This window comes from Cyprinodon tularosa, unplaced genomic scaffold, assembly GCF_016077235.1.
Source record: "Cyprinodon tularosa strain WSP-4 unplaced genomic scaffold, ASM1607723v1 ctg304, whole genome shotgun sequence".
NCBI classification, from domain to species: domain Eukaryota; kingdom Metazoa; phylum Chordata; class Actinopteri; order Cyprinodontiformes; family Cyprinodontidae; genus Cyprinodon; species Cyprinodon tularosa.
The window spans coordinates 1,485,290-1,511,055 of NW_024039013.1; the positions used below are offsets into that span (position 1 = coordinate 1,485,290).

General features: G+C 36.7%; 2 protein-coding genes and 1 long non-coding RNA gene across 3 annotated transcripts; 2 read left to right on the forward strand and 1 right to left on the reverse strand.

The window, feature by feature from the left end:
- Positions 1-1,555: 1,555 nt before the first annotated feature.
- Positions 1,556-3,607, reverse strand: LOC119787863. Its single transcript, XR_005281384.1, has 3 exons — positions 3,459-3,607; positions 3,076-3,219; positions 1,556-2,016 (listed from the first exon to the last, which is right to left on the reverse strand). It is a non-coding gene; the product is annotated as an uncharacterized LOC119787863 (long non-coding RNA).
- Positions 3,608-12,258: 8,651 nt separating this feature from the next.
- pak1ip1 (PAK1 interacting protein 1) lies at positions 12,259-21,266 on the forward strand. Its single transcript, XM_038291909.1, has 10 exons — positions 12,259-12,572; positions 13,000-13,162; positions 13,255-13,375; positions 13,447-13,521; positions 13,809-13,861; positions 13,969-14,114; positions 16,097-16,194; positions 16,788-16,887; positions 20,553-20,679; positions 20,929-21,266. The coding sequence occupies exons 1-10, from the start codon at positions 12,495-12,497 to the stop codon at positions 21,054-21,056; spliced, it is 1,089 nt and encodes a 362-aa protein (XP_038147837.1). The 5' UTR covers positions 12,259-12,494; the 3' UTR covers positions 21,057-21,266.
- A 1,083-nt stretch (positions 21,267-22,349) lies between these two features.
- On the forward strand, positions 22,350-24,228 carry LOC119787901 (transmembrane protein 14C-like). The gene is made up of 5 exons (XM_038291957.1): positions 22,350-22,368; positions 22,495-22,590; positions 23,663-23,764; positions 23,851-23,938; positions 24,017-24,228. The coding sequence occupies exons 2-5, from the start codon at positions 22,521-22,523 to the stop codon at positions 24,075-24,077; spliced, it is 321 nt and encodes a 106-aa protein (XP_038147885.1). The 5' UTR covers positions 22,350-22,368; positions 22,495-22,520; the 3' UTR covers positions 24,078-24,228.
- The last annotated feature ends 1,538 nt before the right edge of the window (positions 24,229-25,766 follow it).

Genomic DNA, 25,766 nt, shown 5'->3' on the forward strand with positions numbered 1-25,766 from the left:
AGAACTATCAGCTGTGTATCCACCTGACTTCTGCACAACACAACTGAGGGTCCCAACCCATTTATAAGGCAAGAAATCCACTGTGTTTCATAAGTTCGGCCCACTCACCACACTGGGGCACTCAAGGTGCTTTCTGTTGTACATTTATGATAGTGGAATATAGTTTTTGTTTTTTTGTTAAGATGCATAGCCTGGGAGGACTGTGCAGAATGTATTAAACTGATCTGTCCTTTTTCAGCTGTTATGATTCGCCCCATGTTTACTTCCTGCTGTCGGAGCCAGGTGGGATGTGCGGAGTGTGTTCAGGAGTGGAGGAACAACTCTGATCAGTGCCTCAAGTGTAGAGATGACCTGCCAAGCTACAAAGAAGTAGCAGGACTCTCAGAAGCCCTTAATTGCCTGAAGTTAATTGAGTAAATACTTAAAATTTCATGTTAATGTATTATGTTTTTTATTATTTGATTGGTTCATGTTCAATATGTTAAAAGTTTTTGGCCAACTACTTGTTTTTGTTTTTTTGTTGGATCAGTACAGCTATTAAATTGGTTTATATTTCTTCTTGTATTTTTGTCTGAATTGTGCTTCCTGTTTTGTTTTGAAGTCATTCAAACATAACTCTAGTGTTTATCCCTTTTAAAGAAAACAGAACACAATGCAAAAAAGAATGAGCAATGCCTTGTAGAACGTTTTACGTAGAAAAATGTTTATGACGGTTCTGCTGGTGCAGCAGAAACATAGACTTAAAAAAACTGGCTCTGTGCTGTGAATAGCTCTGGATGTTAGAGCCGAGTCTAGATAGGATGTTGCACAAGCTGCTGTAAGTGAAGAACTATTCACACCCTCTCTACACCACTGAAGAGACAATTAAGTGTTCACCACCAGTGTGTTGTAACATTAGAATAGCTCATGATCAAACAGTCGTTGAGATGGTGCACTAACAATTACCAAATTTAATGGCAAAACAAAATTTATTATTTTACTAAATGACAGTATAGTTCTCTCTCCTGACAGTTGCAGAGAAGTCATATTATTTCTGGAGTTCAAAGACCTCCCATACAGGTAAAAAAATGCCCAGGTTAAAGTTATTTAGAAAGGCAAAAATGTTTTTTTAAATACCTCAAACTTATTCAAGCTGAACCATAGGCTGACATTTCAATAACTTCACAGCATTATTTAAGACAAAGTTTTATTAAAGTGGAATGAAATGTAAAAACTAGTTACATAAGGCAATAGCTTAAAGTTTACAATAGAACATAACATATTTCCAGTTTTTGTACATAATTAAGTAATGTGCCATTAAGGTTTCAAGGCAATTCATGTAATTATGACATGAAATTAAAGTAAACATTTTTGACTTTTTCCATTATGTTAAACTAAAACAATATATTTGATGCCAGTTGTCTCTGGATAAATGTTTACAAATAAAATGAAGCAATACTCTATGCATTAAAGAACGGCTTCACAAATAAGTAACTCCACTAGTAGTGTGAATTCAATTTCTAAATTTCTTTATAGGGCAGTGATAAATTTTACATTCAAACTTGAACAGTGTTTTTTAAATATGTAGTGAAAAGTTTACAACACTGTCAGAGTTAAAACATTCATTACAGAAATATTTTCCTCCTCTAGGAAGACAGAATCATGACAGTAACTTTCACTTCAGGGTGTTTTCTTTTGTGTAGAGTTTAAATTGATCCATCTCCAGCAAGAGTTCTTAGAGGACTTTAAAAGTGTAGCACAAAATAGGAGGGTATGCACAGTTCAGGGCATAAATCAGTCCCATAAGCAGTGGACAAGCTTTCGCTGTACTCTTGCATCCTGGGACAATCTCATAGCTGTCAGATTTTGAAAACAGAGTTACTGACATCACTGTGCTGTCCTCGCCCTGAGTTTTCCCAACTTTTCAGCCGGCTAGACAGCCAGACAACGACACTCCAATAACCAAACTTCTTTCTCTTTTCAGTTGTTTATTGAAGAGTGGCCTCTGACCACTGCCATCGCTTTAGCCATCGTAAACTGTAACATACAAACATTACAAGTCAATCACTCTTGTAGCAAACCAATAAGTTCACCATACAATTATTTACACCACAGTTACATAAGGCAAAATGACTTATAATAGATATTGACTTATACTAGATATTGTTACAGATTAACGCTTCAGAAACATCAAATCAAAAACTAATAAACTCAGAAACAGCTTCTTCCCCTGTGCTGTGAGGGTATCCCATCTGATGTGAGACAGCGGTCTAACACAGTTGGTTTCCATGCATTTCTTTCTTTCTATACAATATTTGAATTTAAAATATTAAAAACTATATAAAATAAAGCAGGAAACCTAAACCTAGCCGGAGTGTCTGAAAGAAATTTCACAATGGTAACATGCTGCGATAATTACCCATTTATGAATCACTTTCAAACACTATGTCCCTTTAAATGAACCCCTTGTTCAAGATTATTTTTAAATGTTTGAAAACATGACCTACCAAGCAGTCCTCAAAAAGTCATATTCCTTCTTCCCATGGTACAGTATAAGGCTGAAGATAATGGCTTCTCTTCTCACCTCAATGCTCTGTTTATGTGAACAGATTAAGAACATAAACATAAGCATTATAAATACACAATGAGCATGTGAGGGAAGTTTAAGACCTAGGGGTGTCTTGAACCGATCGTGTGACCAGATATCAGAGAAAGAGCGAGATGAAGTGGGTGACTGAGGGAGCGATGGAGAAGGAGCAAAGTTAGTCAGTGAGGTGGGGACAGACAGGCAGCTGAGGGCAGCAAGACATCCTATTTTATTCCATAAATATAAGTAATAAGTTATGTCAATGCTGATACATCAATGGTGTCTTACAATGCAATAAATGTCACAGGCTTGTTATTGAGGTAGGTAGAGTAGTATTGTAATATTGTAAAATCCCTAGTAGAGCACAAAGAACAGAAAAATACTGGGATGGTCCTGTTAATCTACATGAAACACTTTACTGCATTGCCAAAGAATTTGGTCTGTCTGTGAATCAGAAAAAAGTAGGTCCATCTCCCTGTAAAACATATCAACAAGCAAAACAAGCACACCTGACTCAGTCGGTCCAGGAGCAAACTCGTCTTGGGCCCCAAAACTCCTCCCCTGGCTTTCATCAGCTTTCGTGTGTATTTGTCAAGTTTTTGCCTGGTTTGATCCACTGGAATGGTTGTTGTTCTCCTGAATTCCTCTTTGATCTGAATCAACAAAAGATTCACAAGTACAACTATATTTTGATTGAAATTTACATGTTCAAACGGAGCATGAATTAGTTAATTAAAAATTATTCATTAAGCATAGTTACAGCTTACCAAAGTTAAATGCTTAAGGGCCACAGGAGAAAATAGGTTCTACAAACAGTGAAATAACTTTTTATCTGTGATTTTAAAAAAACTGTTAGAACAATAATAAATAAAACAGAACAATAATAACTTACCTGTGAAATGACTTAAGTGCTACATGTTGCTCTGTGATCCTCAGACGTCTGGACACAGAAAGTCGGTCCTGTTGTAGCCACAGTGCGCATGCGTTGTGCGTACGTCTCAAAACCCTGCATTTTCATAGTAAAGTTTGTTTAGAATGTAAGTGTATGTACATACAATAATTCATATTTAATGGTATAAGGAAACCTAAATACATCTCACTCTAACAATATAATTCACGTATTACTTAAAAATATTGAAAAACTCTAGATCTTACTGAATCTTAAAATATAAATTAGAATGACAGTTATTCTAATAGAATTTACTGCAACAAAAAGTATATTTTTTTCAACTCCAATCACTTCTAACCTCTTAACGTTTATAATCATTTTCATCCCCTTTCACAGCGACAGGTTTGTCACCTCAATCGCTGCCTTGATCAGACAAATCTCTATTGCGCAGGGTGCTCTGCGTAATTACGCATGCCAAAGACTCAGTTTCACGTTCTCAGATTTTGTTGGAGCGGACGGAATTAATTTGTAAAGACTGTAAAGGGACAAGGACAAATGACGGGTCTGAGCCAAAGCCCCTGATGTTACATGTCCCCTCATATGCGACTAAAATGTGCGAATCAACATGTACCTTTATGCACATCTGAATTCAAGCGCAGGACGATGTGCCAGCGCAGAATCAAATCACCCAGCCCCGGCAAGACTGTTAAAATTGAGTTTGCATAGTATCCTATCAGTATGTATTTACATAAGAATATTATCTTGCTGTAGAGGTACAAACATCTCAGGCATGGAAATGCAGGGATAATTTTTTTCACCTCACTCCTGATTTTATTGGCTGTTTTCCCAGATATATCTCTAAAAAAATTCCAGATTTTTTACCGCCACAAAAATGAAGTTCCTCACACAGCCCTCCGTTTCATAAATGTTCCATTTATTGACTATGAGGTGGTAAAATGCGCTTAATATTGCGATTAATTGTCCCATTGATGCACAGCGACATCTGCTGGTCATTTAAAATACCTGTCGTGAGTGTCAAATTTACCATGTCTGCTCTCTCGCAGTTAAATCTCTCTGATGACTTTATTCCGAGTAAACCCTGTAGCTATAGAAAATATAAATATATATTACATCTAAATATATGTTTAATTTCGAACACAAGCAAAAGCTACGATGAGGGCAGGAAATAGGGCTCGGGATCCACGTTGCATTGTGGGACGTCGCAGTCATATTGACGGCTACGCAAACGTAAACATAGCTCTGACACAACGTTGTTGTTGAAAGAAGAGACAGAAGTAGAGAGAAAAAAGATGTTAAAATCCCGAAAAGGATCTGGAATTTACCGGGACACATTAAATAGAGAAGCCAGGGACCGGTATGGTGACAAAATCAGCATTATTAATAATTTGGATCCATATAAAGTTCCAAACAATGAGTGGAGCACCGATGAGTGAGCGCCTATACTTCAAAACAGTTCCGAAGCTACAAGTCCTTGGAGTCTCATGTGCAGTTTATGAATGGATGAGTTCAGGAGCTGCAGATCATAAAGCCAGCAAACAGTGGGAACACAGTAATCCGTACGAAGGTAAGCTGTGCTCAGACGGGCTCTGGAACCTGCTAGTTTAGCAACTGCTAACCGCTAATGCTAACAACCACTCACGCATGTAATGTACTTTTAACTAGCTGCTATGTGTTTCAGAGGTGTAGTTAGTAACGTTAACTGCCAACCCTCCGGGTTTCTCACGTATTTGAGCCTTTTCCCGCTGCCGTTTTTATTATTTTCCCGTAAAAGATCCCAACTTTGAAGGAAAGAAACAATGTAGGCTATAAAATAAAACCGTGCATCTTTAACTTACCAGAATGAAAATGCAGGGAACACACTCTCATTGACATTGGAATACTGTGGAAAGTTATGTTCGGTCGTCTTACAGCCGCGATCCAAGCAAGCCGACGACTCTTTATCTCTGACGCTTGGTCTCCATGGTTACGCGTCCATTCAGGAAAGCGGTGGAAAGTTAACCCATTTTCTATGTTTCCATGGCGATCATGCGTTGAGCTGTTACAGCCCACAATACAGCAACGGTTTACCATGGTTGAAATCAAGTTAAGGTGAAATTAATCAAATTAAAACACGGCTGAGAGGGAGTACAGTACCCGGTAGTCATAGGCAGTAGTCTGAGCCGCGGTAAAAGACGCATTCAACATGGCGGCGACGCGAAGTGCTTACGTCACGACGACCAAGCCCTATACAACGAAAGTTTTTCTTCTTCTTCTTCTTTTTCTATTGAGTTTTCTGGCAGTTTGCATCCTGTGTGCATTACCGCCATCAACTGGACGGAGATGTAATTCAGAAATATAATGTCTGTATATCTTTATATCTTCATGAAACTAAATTCTATCTATACTTACACACACGCACATACACACACTAAATTCTCCCAGCTAATTCTGTATCTTTTAAATATTTAATAAGTGCTTTAATTATCTTATCTGATTGATGCTTCCCTAATAAATCTGCCATCTTTACTGAACTCCCCATTACCCTTTCCAGTTCTTTCCTCTCTTTTGTATATTTGCTACAATAGATCAACACATATTCTACTCCTTCGATTTCTCCGCAATAACAACAATTACCCGTTGGATGTTTCCCTATTATTTTTAGACCTGCATTTAAACTAGTATGCCCAATCCTTAACCTGTTTATCCATATTTCCTCTCTTCTACTCATTATACTGTTATATCCTATGCTAATATCTTTATGTATTTTATATAAATGTCTTCCTTTTTTTTCTAAATTCCATCTCTTCTGCCATACCTTATTTATTTTATCTTTAATAATTACTTTTATTTCTGTTCTACTTAGCGGGACATCATATTCAATTTCTCCTACTTTAACTGCTTCTTTAGCTAACTTATCTACTTTTTCATTACCTAAGATTCCTTTGTGTGCTGGAACCCATGTGAATTGAATACTTATATTTTGTTGCCTTATACCATACATTAAATAACTGACTTCATCTAAAAGATCTTGACGGCTTTCAGATTTTCCACTTTTAAAACTAGTCAGGCAAGACATTGAATCTGAACAGATAACTACATTTCTAGGCTTCACCTCCAGCACCCATTGCAATGCTAAAATAATTGCCAACATCTCTGCTGAAAAAATTGATAAATTATCTGTTGTTCTTCTCTTGATAGAAATATTTTCTTTTGGAATATATACTGCTACTCCTGTTTTACCATTTTCCTCTTTTGATGCATCTGTATATATTTGTGTCATATTTTCATACCTTACTTCTAAATGCTGCTGAATAATTTGATACAAACCTCCACAAGACTCTTCTATTTTTTTAGTTTCTAAATTTACTATTGGCATTTCGAAAAACCATGGAGCAATTTTAGATGTACTTACAGTTTTACAGTATGTTATATTACTTATCCCAGAATACTCTGCATAAATATTTCCTTCCCATCCAAAACTCCTTATATTATGGCCATATTCCCAACATTCTCTGAATATCTGTTTAGTAGGGTGATTTTCCTCATGCCCTTGTAAATTTAACCAGTAATTTATTGACAGTTTCATCCTCCTTAAGTCCAGTGGCATTTCTCCAGTAATCACTTGAACGAAAGTTTTTCCACGCCATGCCTTTATTTTGAAGGGCACCGGACCGGCGAGCTTGAAAGCCACGCCCACTTCTGAAACCGAAAATTGACTGGTGTTTCCGTTTTGGGGGCGAAAACAAAAAAACAAAAATCAAGCCGTTTATTGGATTTTGGTTTTATGTGCAGAAACCACAAAACGGGAAAACGAGTCGTTTTCTGAGGAGAAAAAGGATAAAACGGCCGTTTTTCTGTTTTTTCCATGTTGAATTATACCGTTTAATCAAACTGATTATCAGTTTGATTAAACCCACTTCATCTCGCTCTTTCTCTGATATCTGGTCACACAATCGGTTCAAGACACCCCTAAGTCTTAAACTTCCCTCACATGCTCATTGTGTATTTATAATGCTTATGTTTATGTTCTTAATCTGTTCACAGAAACAGAGCATTGAGGTGAGAAGAGAAGCCATTATCTCCAGCCTTATACTGTACCATGGGAAGAAGGAATATGACTTTTTTAGGACTGCTTGGTAGGTCATGTTTTCAAACATTTAAAAATAATCTTGAACAAGGGGTTCATTTAAAGTGACATAGTGTTTGAAAGTGATTCATAAATGGGTAATTATCGCAGCATGTTACCATTGTGAAATTTCTTTCAGACACTCCGGCTAGGTTTAGGTTTCCTGCTTTATTTTATATAGTTTTTAATATTTCAAATTCAAATATTGTATAGAAAGAAAGAAATGTGTTAGACCACTGTCTCACATCAGATGGGATACCCTCACAGCACAGGGGAAGAAGCTGTTTCTGAGTTTATTAGTTTTTGATTTGATGTTTCTGAAGCGTTAATCTGTAACAATATCTAGCATAAGTCATTTTGCCTTATGTAACTGTGGTGTAAATAATTGTATGGTGAACTTATTGGTTTGCTACAAGAGTGATTGACTTGTAATGTTTGTATGTTACAGTTTACGACGGCTAAAGCGATGGCAGTGGTCAGAGGCCACTCTTCAATAAACAACTGAAAAGAGAAAGAAGTTTGGTTATTGGAGCGTCGTTGTCTGGCTGTCTAGCCGGCTGAAAAGTTGGGAAAACTCAGGGCGAGGACAGCACAGTGATGTCAGTAACTCTGTTTTCAAAATCTGACAGCTATGAGATTGTCCCAGGATGCAAGAGTACAGCGAAAGCTTGTCCACTGCTTATGGGACTGATTTATGCCCTGAACTGTGCATACCCTCCTATTTTGTGCTACACTTTTAAAGTCCTCTAAGAACTCTTGCTGGAGATGGATCAATTTAAACTCTACACAAAAGAAAACACCCTGAAGTGAAAGTTACTGTCATGATTCTGTCTTCCTAGAGGAGGAAAATATTTCTGTAATGAATGTTTTAACTCTGACAGTGTTGTAAACTTTTCACTACATATTTAAAAAACACTGTTCCAGTTTGAATGTAAAATTTATCACTGCCCCATAAAGAAATTTAGAAATTAAATTCACACTACTAGTGGAGTTACTTATTTGTGAAGCCGTTTCTTTAATGCATAGAGTATTGCTTCATTTTATTTGTAAACGTTTATCCAGAGACAACTGGCATCAAATATATTGTTTTAGTGCGTAGTTTAACATAATGCAAAAAGTAAAAAATGTTTACTTTAATTTCATGTCATAATTACATGAATTGCCTTTAAACCTTAATGGCACATTACTTAATTATGTAAAAAACTGGAAATATGTTATGTTCTATTGTAAACTTTAAGCTATTGCCTTATGTAACTAGTTTTTACATTTCATTCCACTTTAATAAAACTTTGTCTTAAATAATGCTGTGAAGTTATTGAAATGTCAGCCTATGGTTCAGCTTGAATAAGTTTGAGATATTTAAAAAACATTTTTGCCTTTCTAAATAACTTTAACCTGGGCATTTTTTTACCTGTATGGGAGGTCTTTGAACTCCAGAAAGAATATGACTTAATCTGCAACTGTCAGGAGAGAGAACTATACTGTCATTTAGTAAAATAATAAATTTTGTTTTGCCATCAAATTTGGTAATTGTTAGTGAACCATCTCAACGACTGTTTGATCATGAGCTATTCTAATGTTACAACACACTGGTGGTGAACACTTAATTGTCTCTTCAGTGGTGTAGAGAGGGTGTGAATAGTTCTTCACTTACAGCAGCTTGTGCAACATCCTATCTAGACTCGGCTCTAACATCCAGAGCTATTCACAGCACAGAGCCAGTTTCTTCAAGTCTATTATTATTTATGTTTTTGGAGGCTTGTTGTTTTGGTCTTGTTTTGCCTTGTTGTACAACTTGAGACAGCTTTGCAGTGTTAAAGGTAGTTGTTTGTCACCAGGTTCTGTTCTTATTTTACCTTTATGTCTAGCCTCTTCAAGACCATGCTAAATTTCAAATATGTGGCAACACAATTTTAATTTAAAATATGACATTCTACAGCTTGAGTATTTGTTGTGCACAGGAATGTAATTACTGTGCACAACTAGTGTGCACAAGAAAGTATATTTTTTTGCTCTCCAATGTTCTTTTAGGGGCTCAAAATCGCATTGTAATTTTTTAAAATAAAAATGAGGAAAGAAAAGCAGTGGCCTTGTTATAACACACCAAACCTCCTTGAGTTGTATATATACAGTATATATATATATATATATATATATATATATATATATATATATATATATATATATATATATATATATATATATATATATATATATATATATATATATATGTAATCAGTACAGACCACAAGTTTGAACACAACTGCTCATTTAAAGAGTTTTCTTTATTTTCATGATTATGAGGATTGTAGATTCACACTGGAGGCATCACAACTATGAATTAACACATTTGGAATTATATACTTAAGAATAAAGAAAAAACATCTGCATATATGTGTTATACTCTAGGTTCTTCAAAGTAGCCACATTTTGCTCTGATTACTGCTTTGAACACACTCTGCATTCTCTTGATGAGCTTCAAGATGTAGTCACCTGAAATGGTTTTCATTTCACAGGTGTCCACTGTCAGGTTTAATAAGTGGATTTCTTGCCTTATAAATGGGTTGGGACCCTCAGTTGTGTTGTGCAGAAGTCATGTGGATACACAGCTGATAGTTCTACTGAATAGACTGTTAGCTGCTTTTTTATTGCCATAATACAAATTCTAAGTAAAGAAAAATTCATTACTTTAAGAAATTAATCATTACTTTAAGAAATTAAGGCCAGTCAGTCTGAAAAATTGGGAAAACTTTGAAAGTGTCCACAAGTACAGTGGCAAAAACCATGAAGCACTACAAAGAAACTGGCTGACATGAGGACCGCCCCAGGAAAGGAAGACCTAGAGTCACCTCTGCTGCGGAGGATAAGTTCATCAGAGTCACCAGCTTCAGAAATCACAGGTTAACAGCAGCTCAGATTAGAGAGCAGGTCAACGCCACACAGAGTTCTAGCAGCACACACATCTCTAGAATAACTGTTAAGAGGAGACTGTGTGAATCAGGCCTTCATGGTAAAATAGCTGCTAGGAAACCACTGCTAAGGACAGCCAACAAGCAGAAGAGACTTGATTAGGCTAAAGAACACATTGAATGGACATTAAACCAGAGGAAATCTGTGCTTTGGTCCGATGAGTCCAAATTTGAAATCTTTGGTTCCAACCATCGTGTCTTTTTATGACGGAGAAAAGGTGAACGGATGGAATCTACATGCCTGGTTCCCACCGTGAAGCAAGGAGGAGGAGGTGTGGGGGTGCTTTGCTGAGTTAGGGGATTTATTCAAACTTAAAGGCATACTGAACCAGCATGGCTACCACAGCATCTTGCAGCTACATGCTATTCAATCCGATTTGGTTTAGTTGGACCATCATTTATTTTTCAACAGGACAATGACCCCAAACACACCTCCAGGCTGTGTAAGGGCTATTTGACCAAGAAGGAGAGTGATAGGGGGCTGCACCAGATGATCTGGCCTCCACAATCACCGGAACTGAACCCAATCAGGATGGTTTGGGGTGAGCTGGACCGCAGAGTGAAAGCAAAAGGGCAAACTAGTACATCTTGAAGCTCATCAAGAGAATGCAGAGTGTGTGCAAAGCAGTAATCAGAGCAAAAGGTGGCTACTTTGAAGAACCTAGAATATAAGATATATTTGCAGTTTCACACTTTTTTAAAAATTATATAATTCCACATGTGTTAAAGCACAGTGGATTCAACATTATATATATATATATATATATATATATATATATATATATATATATATATATATATATATATATATATATATATATATATATATATATATATATATATATATATATATATATATATATATATATTTATAGAGAGAGAGATCTTTAATTTTTTCTACCTCACTCCTGTTTGTATTGGCTGTTTTCCCAGATATATCTAAAAAAAAATTCCAGATTTTTTACCGCCACAAAAATGAAGTTACTCACACAGCACTCCGTTTCATAAATGTTCCATTTATTGACTATGAGGAGGTAAAATACGCTTGACATTGCGATTAATTGTCCCATAGATGCACAGCGACATCTGCTGGTCATTTAAAATACCTGTCGTGAGTGTCAAATTTACCATGTCTGTTCTGTCGCAGTTAAATCTCTCTGATGACTTTATTCCGAGTAAACCCTGTAGCTATAAAAAATATAAATATATATTACATCTAAATATATGTATATATTTATATATGTATAAGACCTGCTTTAATTTCGAACACAAGCAAAAGCTACGATGAGGACAGGAAATACAACGAAAGTTTCTCCATGCCATGCCTTTATTTTGAAGGGCACTGGACCGGCGGGCTTGAAAGCCACGCCCACTTCTAAAACCGAAAATTGACTGGTTTTTCCGTTTAGGGGGCGAAAACAAAAAAACAAAAATCAAGCCGTTTATTGGATTTTGGTTTTATGTGCAGAAACCACAAAACGGGAAAACGAATCGTTTTCTGAGGAGAAAAAGGAGAAAACGGGCGTTTTTCTGTTTTTTCCATGTTGAATTATACCGTTTAATCAAACTGATAAAAAGTACCTTCGTCATAAATCTCTATATTTTTTTATCTGTATATTTTTTGAGCACTACCTGTTTATTCCTCAACCGGCTTTTAATTTGAAATCCCACATCAACCGGAAGGAATCGCGCTCAGCGCATGCGCTCTACACACACGTTGTTTTGTAGTGGGGCATGTTTAGCTAAACAGAAGAGACTAGCGGTTCATGCCCTCTATTCTATTAGTGGTTTTGGTTCAATTTTTATTCTTTTTTATAATTGATGTATGCGTCACTTTAGGATTTAAGGGATTGTCACTAACAATTGGCGTCTCCGTTGTTAGTGAGGAAACTTAGATAAAAAGCTAGCCTAGTAGCTCATCCCTGTTGCTGGGAGCAGGGCAGCATGGTCGCTGTGTTGGAGCTCATTGCTGGCAGCTATGAGCAAATCACATTCGGATATCGTGTAAACACGGAAGATAACGTAAGTGGACTTATTATTTTTATTTTAGGAGGGGGTGGGATGTCATTGTGAAATAAGTGGCACTGCTACTTCGAGATTATATTTTGTGATCTTTGAAATTGAACATTTGGTTTTTGTTAAATTTCTCCCTATACCTACATTTTCTAATTTGGGAATAACTGACAGTAAACCTTTATCAAACCAAGTTTGAAGGAATCAAATTGAGGCTTTTGAAGGTAAGAAGGCTGCACCAACTGTTAAGCATGGTAGCAGAAGTATCATGCCGTGGGATTGATTTCCTGCTGGTCTTACTAGTGAACTGTGCAAAGTGCATTATTGCTAAATAGATATTAAAAGATGATTGCAAATAATACTGAATGTTAATATGAATAAACAGTTTTTTAGAACTTACAACATATTTGCTTTTCTTTTTTTTTTTTTTTTACAGGAATGGACTGCCAAAGCTGATTTTACACACCACGCTCACACGGCTTCAATATCAGCTGTAGCAGCCAGCGAAAGGTTTGTGGTCACAGGGAGCAAAGATGAAACAATCCAGTTGTACGATATGAAAAAGAAAACAGAGCATGGAGCCTTGCTACATCATGAAGGTACGAAAGGTTCAAAAATTAAAAGAAAGTTTTTTGTTTTGGTAAGAAAACTTTAGGGCAACTTTTATTTTAGTAACTGCTTTGCTCCACAGGTTCCATCACTTGCCTCGAGTTCTATGGTTCGTCTCACTTGCTGAGTGGAGGAGAAGATGGGCTGCTGTGTGTGTGGAGCACAAAGAAGTGGGAGTGTATGAAAACGATCAGAGCTCATAAGTGAGTACCAAGTTCCCCAGAGTTTGGCATCAGTTGTTCCTCATGATTCATTGTTCTTTGGCTTTCCTCAGAGGTCACGTCACTTCACTCTCTGTACATCCGTCGGGGAAGCTAGCGCTGTCAGTTGGGACAGACAAGACCCTGAGGTAATACTCACAGCTCATCAGAAGCATACTTTCAGGGTTCCCACATTGGAAATTTGGTTTTAGGAAGCTCTTGCTCTGAATATTTGAGTATCCTTATGAAAGGAAATGTTTTCCAGACCCCTTTCTCTGTCCGAATTTCTTAAAGTTGAATCCATTTGCTCATCATATTTATCCATACAGTCCGTTTTATTTCTATTCAATATTTATCAATTATGATATATTCAGGTCTTTGTTTAAGAAAGGACTACTGCTGTTTAAAGAAAACTTCACTCCGTTTAATTTTAAAGGACCTGGAATCTCATCAATGGAAGATCGGCTTTTATCAAAAACATCAAACAGAGTAAGTTTGCCGTCAACCTGGATGGGAAATAGAAGCTTTTAGTTTCTGTTAGAAAATAGCTATAATCATCGTGTTTTTTTTGTGGTTTTTTTTGTACCTTTTATCAGATGCACAAATAGTCAGATGGTCTCCAGACGGTGACAGATACGTGGTTGTGGTGAACGACAAAATTGATATCTACAAGCTTGAGACGGCGTCTGTAACAGGAACGGTCACAAACCCGAAGAGAATCTCATCTGTGAAGTTCTTAAATGTAAGTTCCTAGAACAACACTCGGTGTCATGAATGTTAACAGAGCGGCATCCATATCAAGGATGCGCCGATATGAAATAGGCCTGGGCAAAAAATCGATTCACTGAATTAATTCAGATTTTTTTTTTTCGGGCAGTTAAAAAAAAGGAAAAAAATGATATATTTTTTTGTATAATGCCACAATTTTGGCTCCCTGGAGCTTCCCTAGATGCGTGATGCTACTTTCAGACCGCAAGCAGCACAGGCAGCAGAAGCTGCTAGTTTACATGCAAAGTCAATGGTTGACGATCTTGACGCAGCAAAAGGTCCCACAGCCCGTTTTGAGAAGCAGGAGCATTGTGTCGGGAGCTTCTGAGGACCTTACGCATGTGATGCGGTTCAGAAGCAGCATCTGCTGGAGTTGGAAAAATTAAACTTTTGTTGCACGACGCGCCACATCAACCAATGAGAGAAGCTGATCTGGGAGCTGGCAGGGAGACAGACACATCACTGCTGATGCAAATCGCTGTGATCACTCCTCTGAAACAGTTCTTTAACGCCTAAATGAATTAAAAATGTCGAAATCTGTCGGTAAAATATGTTCGGATTTATTATTGTGGTACCTCCAGTTTGGATTACAGATGTGAAAAACGCCCTCCAGCCGCTGTGAACACTAACAGAAAACCGCAAAGAGGTGACCGGGCCAGAGGCTGCTGTTGAACGGGGTTCCTAGTGACAGAGCTCCTCCGGTGTACGGAGGTCTGAGCGGCTCTGACAGGGAAATAATATTTGAAGGCAGGATTGTAATCTTGATGAACTGACTACACAGATGAAGTTTTTTTAGGTGGACTTTCGTATTAAAACTACTTTTTACCCACTGACCACAGCAAATATAGCTGCCATTGTTACAGGTAAAGAAATAATAGTTTAGCTCCGTCCAACGCTCATCAGACCCACTTTTGGACCGCGCAGCTCAACCATCAAAGATGCATCAGCTGTGAGTCAGAACTAAACTTGTGCAAGCATCAAAAATTAAGCAGCATAGGTGCAGATCAGCAAGCAAAATCATGGCTACCGGTGAGAGTAGGAAGTTAGTCTTGATAAAAGGAATAAAATCGGGATCCGGAAAAAAAATCGTAATTCGAATAAATAAAAAAAATATGTGATTACATTTTTTTGGCCATATTGCCCAGCTCCAATATTAACATTTGGGTAAATTTTATTATTGCTGTCAGTACAGACAACCAGTATTTACCAATATGACTTGCATTTTCCTACTATTTCAGGACACTGAAAAAAAAGTCACTGCTGACATTGTTTATGTCCAAACACCAATGTTTGGACATTGAAATTGTGAAGCACACAGGACAATAATATAGAATTGAACATTGATTGCTGATTTCAGCACAGTTTTACTTATGGGATAGATATATTATTTTGAAAATATGACTTACACTGGCCAATAATGAGGATAAATATCACACATCCTTCGATTGGAAAAAAGTTGTTTTTGTGTTTTTCCAGGTTTTATTGTCTGTCACAATTACAGAGCAACGAAATGAACCCTCTGCATTTAACCCATCTCCTTTGGGAGCAGTGGGCTGCCATTGTGCGGCGACAGGGGAGCAGTGTGGGGTTAGAGGTCTTTGCTCAGAGACCCAGAGTGGCAGTCTGTGGGAGTGGGGCTCCTCCAGTTTCCATGCTCTATGCCCTAACCACAAGGCTGCCGCTTCCCTTGAAAACTGTATGTGTTTGTTTTTTTGTTTTTTTTATTTATTCGTTTTTTCTATTTTTAATTTTTTTGAGGCTGACTAACAGGGTACTGGGCTATGAAGAATAAAAAGATTAAAAACTTTTGAATCTTAGAAAAAAATTTGTCTCCTTTCCTGGCCTGAAAAGGGGTTGTTTCCCGTTTCATACAGTATGGTATCAGTAAGGAGAGTAAAATGGATTAATGAAGCACTCTATTTGAACATGGGGTTCTGAGCCTTTTTTGTCTTTCAGAACTCGGTCCTGGCTGTTGCAGGAGATGATGAAACCGTGAGGATCTGTGATGTGCTGAAAGCTAAATGGGTTTGTGAGTTCAAGGCTCATGAAACAAGGTAAGATTTAGGATTGTCTTTGGCCTTATACAATATAACCCATCTCTGTATGAATAATGCATTTAATATTTTATACATTATATTTAATATGATAAGTGCTTGACAGCGGTAGCCTAATGAGAAATAAGGGTAAAATATATATCATTTATTTATATCCCTGGAATATTTAGATAGGCATCTCTCGGAGGATAATAAAACAATGTTACATTAAAAATATTATTAAAACCTGGCATATTACAAAAAAAAAATCCATCTATTATCAATGAAAAAATTATTTCTGCAATCAAAACCTTATTATGATTGCTTACCAGTTCTTCCATGTTTCCACTGGTATTCGACACATTTATTTTTAATGAGGAGCTCCAAGAGTTTGAGGTTTTGATGGCCTCCTAACCGTCACCCTCGTCTTTTGCTTCCTACACTGGTTTCCTCTCAGATCCAAGTTAGGACTCTATCCGGGCCAGTCCAAATTATTTAGTTTTCTATCAATAGAATCCTCCTGCTAAAGTTAAAAGAAAACTCCAGAACCAAATTGGCCAGGGGTATGAATGATTCTTTGCTTGACTGTTATTGTTTCATGTCTGTGGTTTCAGGGTAAAGGCTGTTGATAGTTTGATGGTGGATGATTACTGCGTGCTGTTAACGGCCTCAAATGATGGTTACATCAAAATGTGGAAAATCCACCTCAATGAGGTTTGTCTTCGTTCTTTTGTCACCATGAATCAGAATATATGATTAGCAATACACTGAAATTTTGAGTGCTACCTAATATAGGGCTGGGCGATATAGAAAAAAAGCTTATCGATAAAAAAAAAAAATGCATATTGATCGATATCGATAATTATTGAAAAGATTTGAAACCATATTTTATGTGCAGCTCTGCCTGGACTTTTTATAATATTGCTAAATGATTTAATTTTAATAAAAAACACAAACACAGACTTCGAATTAAATCTTTATTTAACCAACTTTTTTAACCATAACAGAATTGTTTTAAAGAAAAATAACTTAAGAGACCTGAGTTATGTTATTAAATACTGACAAAGAATAAACTAAAGTGACCACAAAAGTGACCAAAATAAATATAACAAATAAATAAATGCCCCACCGCCGCCGCCGCCCCCGTTTCCTGCTTTAACCTGAGTTATTAATTTGAAGTTTCTGGCCCCTCAGCATTTTTATCTCAATTGTTAGAACTACGTGGGAAACTGCCCAGAACTGAAAATATATATATATTTTCCCGAAATTCCCGAAGATTCCTCTGAGGAGAACCGCGCCGGGGATTACACAGCTCATACTCCTGCGGGTGTGAGCGGCTGAGATGATAAAAAAAAAAAAAAAAAAGTTGGTTGTGTTATCAGACTTGGTTTTCACTGGTTCCCTACACATTTTCCAGATGACTGTGGTTTGTTTTTGGTCCGACTTGCCATGACCGAAATACTGCCAGACTGCCGAACTACAGAAACCCTTCTTTGGAATAATTTCCTCCGCCTCTCCTTGCTGCACGGCTTCATGTGCTCTGTGTTGTGGTTTGAGAGGGCGGCGCTTTGTGACGGCGTGCCTGGGTCCGCAATTGTGATTGGTTGGGAGGAAGTAGTGACTAGCATAAACCTACATGCTAGGCTACAATGAGAAGGAAGGAAAACTGCGTTTCTTTTTTATCGAACTTTTATCGACCCTCTTTTTTTCTATTGCGCCACACGTCTATCGATCGATATATATCGTTATTGAATTATCGCCCAGCCCTAACCTAATAGTAGAATGTGTAAAAAATTAAATAAGCCATCTTCTAACTCTTTTATTTTAGTACATTGATTGAATTGACAGAGAATTTCTTTTTTTTATTCTTTAGAAGGAAAAACAGAAAAACGTGCAGAAATTAACACTTTCTTACATCAAGAAAAGGGCTACGGAAATTAGCTTCTTAGCTAAAATGTTCCATATGTACAGCAAGAAGAGACAATAAGATATATTTAAAACAAAATCTGTAAAGCTATGCTAACTGCAAGGATATGCGGAAGATGTGTGGTGCTGTGGGCCTGTTTCACCATAACCTGTTTAAAATACCAGAAGGCCATAGACATCTCAGACCTAAATCTTGTGGTGGGATGAGTGTTTGAATCTTTAAGTCTTATCGGTAATAGTGGGATTAACAATGCATTAAAGTGTTGATTACGTGATCTTGTAATTTTTTATGTTATTTTTTAATATGGAGGCATCACACCTTCCAGATCAAAACCATCCATAGCTAACCTCTAGCCTACAGAGTCAGACTCTAAGCCAGAGGGAGACGGTGTATGACAACAGCATACCTGGTGGAAAACACACAACCGGGAAACATGGCTGCGCCTTTGGTACTGATAGTATAACCAGGTATTAGTGTATAAATAGAATTCGGTATATAATTTATTTCTTTAAATGAGCGCGAGTTTCAAATGCATCTTATATTATTTTCTATATTGCTAAAGGAATAGCTAGCAACTCTATACTCCCATCGTTGCCAGGGTTGTTGGATCTGCCTATTTCCATCCCAAAAACAATGGGAAACCCCACCCCCTCTATAAATTACACAGCATACATTCCTCTGAAGCTTCTGTTAAAACCATGGATCTATAAAACGCCTAATACAAAACGCAGATTTATGTTATTACCACAAAATTGGTAGTGATCATAGTAATCTAAGCTTCACATTAGCCTCCAGTTCTTTCTGTATATTTTTTGTATTTTTTGCTCAGATGTGTAGCTTGAAGTGAGGCGCTTGGAGCGACATCACATGGCTCTTAAAGGAATAGTACACCCAAAACATGATTAGCCTTCATTTTCTACTCACCCCCATGCTGAACAACACTCTGGAGTACTTTTTTGATATCTCAAATGCATCTGGAGATCTGGGAGGCTTCTTGCTGTCTGCTGACATTCAAATAATGGAGGTCTATGGTGACCGAGACAGAAAGGTCCATAAAAGTCCACAAAAAACGTGTCAATATTCCTCCATACTGCTCGTCCAATGTATTCCAAGTGTCCTGAGTGGGTAGCATCCAGAATTTACTCGAAACGAAGTCATTTAGAATGTTTTTAGAGCATAAACAGTAGTGTATAGGATTTCCTGAAAGCGCGCACACGCGCGCTCACGACGCTACGGAAGCCGGCAGACCAAACCAGCGCATTCAGCTCGGCAAAGAACTCATGCTCTTCCTCAACACTGAAGTCCTCAGACATTTTTCTTTCGTTGTTTCTTTCTTTGCACAGGTAAACAGCACATTTCTTCTTCTACGCTTGCATTATTGGAAGAGCAGACGCTGAATGCGCACTTTCATCTGGTTTGGTCTGCCGGCTTCCGTAGCGTCGTGAGCGCGCGTGTGCGCGCTTTCAGGAAATCCTATACACTACTGTTTATGCTCTAAAAACATTCTAAATGACTTCGTTTCGAGGAAATTCTGGATGCTACCCACTCAGGACACTTGGAATACATTGGACGAGCAGTATGGAGGAATATTGACACGTTTTTTTGTGGACTTTTATGGACCTTTCTGTCTCGGTCACCATAGACCTCCATTATTTGAATGTCAGCAGACAGCAAGAAGCCTCCCAGATCTCCAGATGCATTTGAGATATCAAAAAAGTACTCCAGAGTTTTGTTCAGCATGGGGGTGAGTAGAAAATGAAGGCTAATCATGTTTTGGGTGTACTATTCCTTTAAGGACAATCCGTCCGTGTCTGACTCGTAGACCAGCTAATTTTCTCTCTCTCCCTCAGGGGGCGTCATAGGTATGGTGGTTTGCTGCTCCTCACTTTAGTATTTTTCCGAACATTCAAGAAAGTATTTCAATTAGGGAACAAAATTAAAAAACACGTCCTTCTCAAAAGGCTCCAAGGACAGAAGACACGCCATGTAGTGCTTCAACTTCTCCTGATCTTATCAGACCTGCTTCACCCACTTTAAAGAAGCTCATGAAACTTAAATAAACAGACGCCATCTTTATGTGGATTGAAGCAAAAAGCTGCAACCCAAGGCAAAGGCATAGCTGGATCTTAAGCCATGAAAACTTTAGCTGCTCTCCTTAAAAAAAAAACCCTGTTCCAGTTCTCAGTTGTTTTACTTTGAACCTTTCTCCCATTTTCTCCCTCATTAACTGAGCGGTGCTAGAGTCCTCTGAATGGCAGAGGTCTTTTTGATTCAAAACTATTTTATGTAGGTACCATCGGAATTATTACATTGATCATTAGTATTAAGGTTTTGGTCAACAAAAAAAATACAAGAAAATGACAATACCATGTCATCAACACTTTAAAGAAAGGATTGCTAATTAAAGAAATATTTTATAAGATACTGATTGTATATTTCTGCTGCTAATCAGGAACTGGAACCCCCTATCCTACTTGGGGAAATCAACACAACAGCTAGACTGACGTGCCTGGCTGTGTGGAGACCTTCGTCAGCGCAGCAGATATCCGAAGGTCCATCTGAGACAGCGACATCTGAAGGTGGAGTGCTGAAAACATTGGCTTTCATCTTACTCTGCAAACTTGTTTTAGGATCTTTAAGACTTAGCTGTTACATGCAACTGTAATTTTAAAAATAAATTAAAAGAACTATTAACATTTTGGCATGGCTTAAAGTAACAGAGCAGTCACTTCAACCTTAATTTGGTACTTGTGTTATGTTTGTTATAGAGCATCTTGCAACTCAATCAAGCAACTTTTTAGAAGGTAACATTGTCTTTTTCTGCTCAGATCTCACTCAAGAACTTACCAAGAAGAAAAGGGTCAGAGAGACGATGGAAGAAGTAATTGTGAAGGATGAGAGCAAACCTAAAAAGAAGAAGAAAAAAGTTGGCGGAAAAAAGGCGGTCAAACAATAAAAATGTCTGAACCAGTCTATGGCTCTGTTTCAGTTTACTTTGAACATTTGCGGTGCCAGATTGCTTTTTTTGTTGTTTTTAAAAAATATCTATTAAGTTCTACATATTTGTGTCCACACAATCCACTACCCTTTGCTATTAATACAAACATTCTTTGCAGCAATATGATACTTTAATCATATGTCTGTTTGCCAAAATATTCAGATTAAATACTGTCACATAATCAACTAAGTTTTTCTTTGAAATTTGGTAAAATTTTAGTTAGCTGTTTCTGAGTTTTTTTCTATTAAATCTGAATGTAAATAAAAGTGCAATAAATTGTATTGTTTATAAGCTTTTGAAAGTGTTCGACTTTTTCAAAGGTTAGAGTAAAGGCTGATATTGCTAAATAATGCCTGTTAAATATTTTGTGGTGATATGTTGTTTCTCTCTTTTGGTTTTTATGTATCAATATCGGTAGTTTATATTTTGAGACCTTTTTTGAACAAAAACAATTTACATTTTCAAGTAGGAATCTCGACTTTTCTATCTTACAAAAAAGAGAAACTAACAGTCATATACAGTAGATCAACTTGTGCGAGGCAACTTAAAAAAGAATTACATGAAAATAAGAGACGGACTCATTCTGTGCCAAAACAGTAACTTGCATCATGTTAACTTTAGCATTTTGTTGAGTCATAAAACCAGAAATTTTGACATGTCACTACAAAGTTTTTGTATGTGTCCATAATTGTCTGCTAACAGAGATTAAGATGAATAGAAGATTTTGAGTTTGTTTTTGAAACTTATTAATGAAGGTTTTAGATTTTTCCATTTACATACATGTATTAGATATCTTACCATACTTATAACAATATTGACCATGTCAGATAAATCCTTCGCAATGTCATTCTTGTATGTTAATATTTGATTTATTTCAAAAGGTCTTAACCAAATATGCAGGTTCTGCCAAAAGCAACCTGTGACTCGACACGAATAGAAGAGATGCTCAAAAGTTTCTGGTTCTTCAAGGCAAAATACGCAAGCATCCACCTCAAATCCAAATCTTGAGTTTCTGCTCTTGGATAATAACTTCATAATTTTATATTGTATTTCTTATACTTTTGGTGAAATTTTAAATATTTAAAATATGTTCCTATGTTACCTGAATCATTATTTTAATTTTTGTCATTCCAGTAAAATTATGAAAGGTTTTAAATTTTATTATATTTTGACACAGAAGATTTTAAAGTTGAGTGTGATTGGCTGGAACTTTTATTGTGAAAGGTTTACTTCCGTTACAGCGGAAGTGATTGGCCCAATAAACTTCCGGGTAACAATTTTAATGGCTTTTCGTAGTTACTTAGCTTCCAATTAACTAAGCATATTTTGTAACCAAGGATAGGTTTGGATTAGGTTGCTTATATTGTCAATATCTGTTTCCTCTTTTTGGCTTTAGTGACGTAAAACGGGAGTTGTTCCGTCATGGACTGGATTGGTTTTTGCTATGCTCTGTGTGTGTCAGCAGGTGGAATTATAGGTTATGCTAAAGCAGGTATGCTTTTTAATCATATAGAATAGACACCGCAGACTTTTAAACTTAAGTTTTACTGGTTGTTTGAAATATACTGGAAAAATTATTTGCTTTTAAACTAGTTAAACACAGCTCCTTAGCAAAACTAAGTGAAAAGATGGTTTAACAAGGATGACATCAAAAAAGGAATATTTTTATTTAATCAGTCCATTTTCCATTTTTTTATCGTATATTGCTAGATTTTACCTTTAACCTTTGTTCAGATACAAATAAAGTAATTATTCAATTCAGTTTATTTCTATAGCGCCAACTGACAGCACATGTCATCTCAAGTTACTTTACATTTCACCAGATCATACAGTCAAATTGATTCAAAGTTTTCTATCTAAGGAAAACCAGTTGATTGCATCGACTGATTGACTCCGATGCAATCCCTCACACTAATCATGCTTTTAGCGACAGTGGAGAGGAAAAAACTCCCTTTTAACAGGAAGAAACCTCCAGGAGAACCAGGCAATTATCATTAGGTTTAAACAGGCCAAAGATAAGCAACCAACTTGACCCAATGAAAAATCTGACACATAAATGATAAATATATCATGCTTCAGTTGAAATTGATTCAAGAAATGCCTTCATTTTAAAATACAAGTTTAAGGATTTTTCTTTCTGATTAAAAATTGAAGTAACCTGTTTTCCTGTGGCTGACTCTTCTTAACAGAGTACCTCAAACTTTGAAATCAAAAGCTGAGTAAAGGGGCTCAAAACGAAGTGAAAATTTAAGATTTTTATCTGCAAAGAATTTTAAAATTATAAATGGTATGTATCTTCTTGATAACTACATGTCATGTTGGTTAATCAAGCCCCAACAAAATACAGTTTGTGGTTGTGACTAAAATGAATACTCCTGCTCCTGCAAAGGTATCTGCAGCACTGGTTATATCAATAGTTAAAAGCAAAAGAAAGAAAACTACCCAAGTGGATATAACAAGGTCCTACTGACAACATAGAAACTGTTAAGAGTTTGCACAACATTCTGGACTATTGTTTCGTTTGAAGGAGAGGTTTAACAGAAGTATGACAATCGCCCCCACAGGCAGCGTCACCTCTCTGGTAGCTGGTCTCCTGTTCGGCCTGTTGGCTGCCGGCGGTGCTTATCTAACATCTCAGAATCCCAGAAATGTGTGGCTTTCATTGGGTGAGTTTGCTCACTTTGTTCAACTAAAGGTAGTACTATGATGGGGGCAGCTTTCATCTGCCCTTCATGTTTTTCTGTTTATGCAGGCACCGCGGGGACTTTGGCTGTAGTGATGGGACTGAGATTTTTAAACTCCTGGAAGTTCATGCCAGCCGGTTTAATGACTTTACTGAGGTACAGTAATGTTTCCTCCTCTGAGGGATACAAAATTTTTTTCTTTTAAAATGCCATTAATTTATTGTTTGTTTTTAGTGTGCTCATGTTGACAAAGATCATCGTTGGAATGCTAAAGCCAGGACCACATAAATCTTGAATTTGCCTTTTAATTGTGCAAAAGGATTGTTAAACATTCCCAGCTTGTTGTCTGTTCTGTTTTGCAGTATGGCTAAAAATGGTATGGAATAGTATATTTTTCTATATATGCAAACTTTGCTTAAAAATTAAAAGCAATGTCTACTCACCCACTGTTTTTGTTTTATTTGAATAAACATGAAAGGACCAAACTGCATTAAAAAAAAACGATTTAAGGATTTATGTATGAACACAGTAAGAATGATCAAAACAATGTTTTTCTATAATAAACGTGAACTTTTCTTAATATAGAAAAGGTTGCTATAGAAAAACATTGCGGCGGTTGCTCCGTTATTGGACAAAAAAGTGAAGAAATGTTTTGTCCAATACATTTTTTGTATTAAAATATATGCAATAAAAAGTTTTATTCCATAAATGACCCCCCCAGCATGATAATATATTAATGAAATGTCTAATGTTCCTGTAGCCATTGATCTCTTTATGTGGTTTACATCAGATTGGGAGATTAAAAGCATAGCTTTAAACTACCCCAGGACACTGTATTGAATCACACACAGTAAAATAAGGACCCTAGAAGTGAAGGTTTGTGTTTTTTAGCACCTGAAAGGATAGTTGTCCCTTACCTTTAACTAGATAGATGTACTTGTCTTATCTTTGTTCAAATATGAGCACTTCTGATCCTGATCCTCCATTGGAGAATAAAGACTTCTTTTATTAACACCTGAAAAATAAGCCTCAGAATTAACATCATCATGAAAATGTCCTAAGAAATCCTTACTTTACTTTGTTGTATTGTATTATGTGTGCTTCAAAATATTTTAAACTTAAAGAGTTGATAGTGAGGTGCTTCTGTGGCATGGAGGTCGAGTGAATGACCTGGGTGTTGAAGTTTCAAGACCCCGCCCTGCTGACCTTTGCCAAATGTCTCTCCCCTCTCTTAGCCTATTTCCTGTCTGCAAACTTTCAAGAACAACAAAATAAAGGCCACTAGAGCTGGTCAAATAATCTTTTAAATAAAGAGTTAACAATGTAATTGTGAATGCAAATTGTATATTTTCTCACAACTACTTCCACTGTTACTACTAGGGGGACAGTATTTTGATTTGCAAAAAATACAAATCCTGCTCTTAAATCCTTCCTTCTCACATTTTAATCCTTCAGTTTTGTTCTATGCTGTAGCTCCTCAGGAGCCCCTTATACTCCAGATCTGAGGTGCTTTTAAGAGTACCTTGTTTTGGTACAGTCTCTTTAAATGCCAAGAAAGCACTTCATATGTCAATCTGCATAAACATGGTAGTCCTGCAAAAAACAAACCACAAAAAAACTGTTAGAAGCTGCAAAAAGCTGAGCTTTAGGTGGCGGTGCATAAATGTGTTAAAACAGCCTAAAATCCAATTTGTAATTTTTGTAGAGAGGAACTAATGTTTAAGATGATGCTCCTCCTCCAGCCTGTTAAGATTTAAAGATTGTTATTCTTAAAACCAACTGTAACCTAACTTAGATTAAAATCAAGTTAAATGATAATAATTATATTCATTCCGTGTATATCTGTATATGTCTTACCTTAAACTCTGAGATTTAGGCACTCATCCCAAGAATAAAATGTCTTCCTTATCCCGTTATATTCAGCAATTAGGCTAAAGTTTATTTATATTCAACAATCTGGTCCTAATCATAAAGTCGGTTTAAA